The following is a 5,000-nucleotide window of genomic DNA, read 5'->3' on the forward strand; positions in this document are numbered from 1 at the left end:
ACCAACATCAGCACACTCTGTCTCCACTCTGGTCAAGAGCTTTAGTGCCTGTTCCACACGGTCATTCTAGGACCGTTATGACAAAAGCAGGTAGTTGTCTAGACCTCTAGGTATAATAGTTCAGCCAGGTTCCTGCTCTGTTAAAGCTGCAATCCATGACTTTTTTGGGGTGAATACAACACTATTTTGACCATGGTACAGTATGTTACTACAATGTTTTTTTTAGTTTTTTTGTATGCAACTTTCATTTTATAATGGAAGTCAAAGGAGCTTGGATCGGGCTGAAAACTTGCCCATGTTTGTATGAGTCATACATCTTATACGATAAGTTACGTCATAGGTACTGTACGTCTGATTGTGCTGGTTGATTGGTCAAATTAGTTATACTTGAATACAAGGAATGACAAGGTATATTGATACTTGCCTATTTTTTTCTGCTCTGAAAAGCATTTTTCATTTTGCCTAAAGGAAGTATAAGGCTGCCAGGGGCGGTTCTTACCTTGCAGCCCTCGCAGGTGATGACTCCATAGTGGATCCCTGATGACTTGTCTCCACAAATCTTGCAAGGTATGATTTCAATTTGAGCTGCAGAGAGGAAGAGAGAGAAAAAGAGTGAGAGATGTTCCTTAAAGCTCCGGACACATTTAACAACATAAAGACAATGGACAACACATTTAAAGACTAGGGTTCTAGCGATAAGCACCCCCCCCCCCCCGCCCCACACACACACACACACACACACACACACACACACATACACACACACTCAAAAATGGATATCATTTAACAACTTGCCGTTTTCATTCGTGCTTTGATTTCCACAAAAAAAAGATAAGAAACTGAGAAAACGCTAAATTTGGGTCAAGCCGTGGATGGAGACATTGTATCATACTCAGGGCTAACATCAGCTGAGCTGTGAGTTTTCAGTCAAACCAGATAACCAGTGGTGGTACTCAAATGTTTTACTTAAGTAAAACTATCAATACTGCAATGTAGAAGTACTCCGTTACAAGTAAAAGTCCGGAAATACAAATTTACTTGAGTAAAAGTACAAAAGTATTGGTATCAAAATGTACTTAAAGTACCAAAAGTAAAAATACTAAAACATTTGAAAATAGCAGATCTACAAGCTCACAACGCGTTGTGAGCTTGTAGATCGGCTATTTTCAAATTTCAAAAAGCAGAGAGGGAGACAGTGTAGGAGAGACAAAGTGTAGGAAAGCAGAGAGGGAGACAGTGTAGGAGAGACAAAGTGTAGGAAAGCAGAGAGGGAGACAGTGTAGGAGAGACAAAGTGTAGGAAAGCAGAGAGGGAGACAGTGTAGGAGAGACAAAGCGTAGGAAAGCAGAGAGGGAGACAGTGTAGGAGAGACAAAGTGTAGGAAAGCAGAGAGGGAGACAGTGTAGGAGAGACAAAGCGTAAGAAAGCAGAGAGGGAGACAGTGTAGGAGAGACAAAGTGTAGGAAAGCAGAGAGGGAGACAGTGTAGGAGAGACAAAGCGTAGGAAAGTAGAGAGAAAACAGTGTAGGAGAGACAAAGCGTAGGAAAGCAGAGAGGGAGACAGCGTAGGAGAGACAAAGTGTAGGAAAGCAGAGAGGGAGACAGCGTAGGAGAGACAAAGTGTAGGAAAGCAGAGAGGGAGACAGTGTAGGAGAGACAAAGTGTAGGAAAGCAGAGAGGGAGACAGCGTAGGAGAGACAAAGTGTAGGAAAGCAGAGAGGGAGACAGCGTAGGAGAGACAAAGTGTAGGAAAGCAGAGAGGGAGACAGCGTAGGAGAGACAAAGTGTAGGAAAGCAGAGAGGGGAGACAGTGTAGGAGACACAAAGTGTAGGAAAGCTGAGAGGGAAAGACAGGCGGCACAGCTACCCAGATTATAATAGTAGATGTGGACTAGGATTAGGTATTTCTGTTGAATAGGATTTGAGGCTACATCTCACCATCCATTTTGGGATTTAATTATATGTATTAAATGTGCAAATTAAATGTGTGATTGTGGCAAGCAATATGGCCAAACATGAATTAGCCTTACTTTGCACAATCCTAATTTAGACTAAATTCCCCACCCTGAACATAGCACTTAGTTAATTATAAGGGTATGTAATAAATCTTATCAGGCTGCATGCATTCAAACAAGGTAAACACAGTGTGTGTGAAAGGGAACAGCCTTGGTTCTCTCTCTCATACAGCAATAGTACGTAGTTCATGAAGGTAATGAGGAGATAAAGGATGTCTGGAACATTAATCACTGGAAGCAAACCTGCCCTCCCGGCATGTGGCCTTACATGACTTGTGATATTTAAGTTCCAACTACAAATACCACTGTGTTAAAGGCGGTGCACGCTTTGCAGAGAGATTAGGTTAAAAATGTCAAACCCTGGAACTGCTAATTTAACTCTGAAAGTGTAAAAAAAGGTTCCCGTAGGGGTGGGATTTGACCGTGCAACATGAAATACCATGGATGTGTATGTGGAACAAGCAACGTAATGGAATGCGAGAGGGGAAGTGTGTGAAAAACTTTCCCCCGGACGAAACGAGGGGTTAATGTGTTATGCTATACAGGATGTCTATAAGGTTGTGTCCTCACTCATGAGGACACAGACTGTATTGTGTTTCTTTTCCCCCGCCGTCTAAAGCCCCGATGCTTATGCAATTTGTCCTGAAACGCTCCCGCAACCACAGAGAGTTCAAAGCAGGTCAGACTGCCTGTCAGACAGAGGCCCAGCCTGACCTGCTGCCGGCTTGCATTGGGCGGAAGGAAGGGGCACAGAATGGCCAGTAGGTGGCAGTGCGAGTTCAGCAGTGTTGGACACAAAGACGATAATGAACCAGCACTGTATAGTAATCTACACAATCTTCAGGGGTGGAAAAAGGACTCAAATGTTTTACTTACTGTAAGTAAAAGTATCAATACTGCAATGTAGAAGTACTCTGTTACAAGTAAAAGTCCGGAATAAAAAATTTACTTGAGTAAAAGTACGAAAGTATTGGTATCAAAATGTACTAAAAGTACTAAAATGTTTGAAAATAGCCGATCTACAAGCTAGATGTGAGCTTGTAGATCGGCTATTTTCAAATAGCCTAGGTATAAAATAGGGCTAAAGCGGTTAATGTACATTTTATTGTGTGATATATTTATATCTGCAAAGTAACTAGTAAATAGAGTTTTCAAATAATTGTAGTGAAGTAAAAGTGCAATATTTGCCTCTGAGATGTAGTGGAGTAGAAGTAAAAGTATAGACAATTGGAAATACTCCGGTAAAGTAAAACTACCGAAAAATACAGTACAGTACTTGAGTAAACGTACTTAGTTACTTTACACCACTGACAATCTTGCACTCAATAATTCAAATATGATAGGTGATTAGGGACTTCTATGACTACTGGTGCCAGTACAACCACAGTACAACACTATTACTACTACTGAAAATGGCAAAGCTCTGAAATGCTCAAACAGGCTTACAAAGCCACATGATTTCTATATGCAAACCTCCCTCCCCTCATAGGCCCTTTTCCACCATTGGGTCGTCATGCTATAGCTTTGGTTCTGAGTTAACCCATTAAGACCTGAAGCCGATTCTACGAATGTCTTCTAAATCCCAAAAGTTTTCTGAAAAACGTATGTTTCTACATCAGTGGTGCTCAAACTTTTTCATGTCAAGGACCCACAAAATTATTTGCATTTGGCGGCGGACCCCCATCTCAAAATATGTTGTTCCAGGGACCCCCAGAAGCACAGATTTGAGTTACAAATGTTCGCTTTAAAAATATATATATTCAAAGATTTGCACACATTTTCAAGTAAAAAAAAAAAAAAGCAGATCTACAAGCTCTGTGCTATGAGCTTGTAGATCTGCTATTTTTTGAATAGCCTAAGTGTAAAATAATGCTTTTTAGCTCAAATCAAAAAATGACACAGATGCGTTCCACTGAGCGCTATGACTAAAACTATAACTATATCGTTCACCGTTGTATTTGTTATAGTTGTGGTATGGACTCTGCCATGCATTATAGTTATAGTGCTGAGTGTGAACAGCCCATATAGTCTGCCCTGAAGACTGTAGTGTAGCCTGAGTGCATTGTGGTCATTCCATTAGACCTGATGAATTTCATGTTGAGGATCAAAAGGCCATCGGTCAAGGCCAGCTGCCAAAATGATATGAATGCCATTTCCTTAAGTACAACAGAGCTCTGGAGAGTCCATGGGTGTTGATGGAGGCACTATAGGAATACAGCGAAAAAAATATCCCTAGTGGGCTTTACACAGCAGAGTATGCGGTGTTAATTTGACTCTCAATGTGTTCAACTGGGTCCTACTAAGGATCCACTGACCACATGAACCCCAGCATCCCTATTCTGGGCATGTCATAATGTGCAAACACAGTGAAAATTGGCAAACGTTCAGCAAATACAGGTGAACATTTGGTGAAAATAGCAGATCTACAAGGAGACAGGCTCCTGCCCTATGGGCCACATGACTTTATTTTGACCCATGCTGCAAAAATATATGTACTGCATATTTCAACAAATAATTCACAAGGATGTCTGAAAATCGATTTTGTACACTAGATTATCTTATTTCCTGTCAGGTGACAGTCAGTTGGCTCTCATGCATTGAAGGAGGCATGAGCTCGGCCCTGGGCTCCCTAGGCTGGTGGGGGGAGTGTAGCGCCCAGGATCACTTGGAAAATTGGCACCGGGTGAAAAAAAAGGGTTACAAAATCGTGGGATAAAAAATTTAGTTAAAAAAAATTTATTATCTTATTTCCATAAATATATCACAGACATTCTGCACTTTAAAAGATTGGACAATCTACTCACTAAGTAAGAGCTTATTGATTCTTTATCTATAACAATCATATTTATCACATTAATAGACCATTTTCCTATTAATGGATTTAATTTGAAAGTGAAAGTGGTTCAAGTCTGTGGACTTTTTGATTTAAGCTAAAAAAGCATTATTTTACACTTTGGCTATTAAAAAATAGCAGATCTACAAGCT

The 5,000-nt window shown here is 40.6% G+C and overlaps 1 protein-coding gene across 1 annotated transcript in view; it reads right to left on the reverse strand.

Moving 5' to 3' along the window:
• LOC308092861 (nuclear receptor ROR-alpha A-like) overlaps positions 1–5,000 on the reverse strand; it is a 63,882-nt gene that overhangs the window by 22,673 nt on the left and 36,209 nt on the right. The window contains exon 2 of the mRNA XM_080438959.1: positions 500–585. Coding sequence (XP_080295085.1) covers positions 500–585 — 86 coding nt within the window. The remainder of the gene's footprint in view (positions 1–499; positions 586–5,000) is intronic.

The sequence above is a fragment of the Gymnoscopelus braueri genome (assembly GCF_963280865.1).
Source record: "Gymnoscopelus braueri genome assembly, chromosome: 1".
NCBI classification, from domain to species: domain Eukaryota; kingdom Metazoa; phylum Chordata; class Actinopteri; order Myctophiformes; family Myctophidae; genus Gymnoscopelus; species Gymnoscopelus braueri.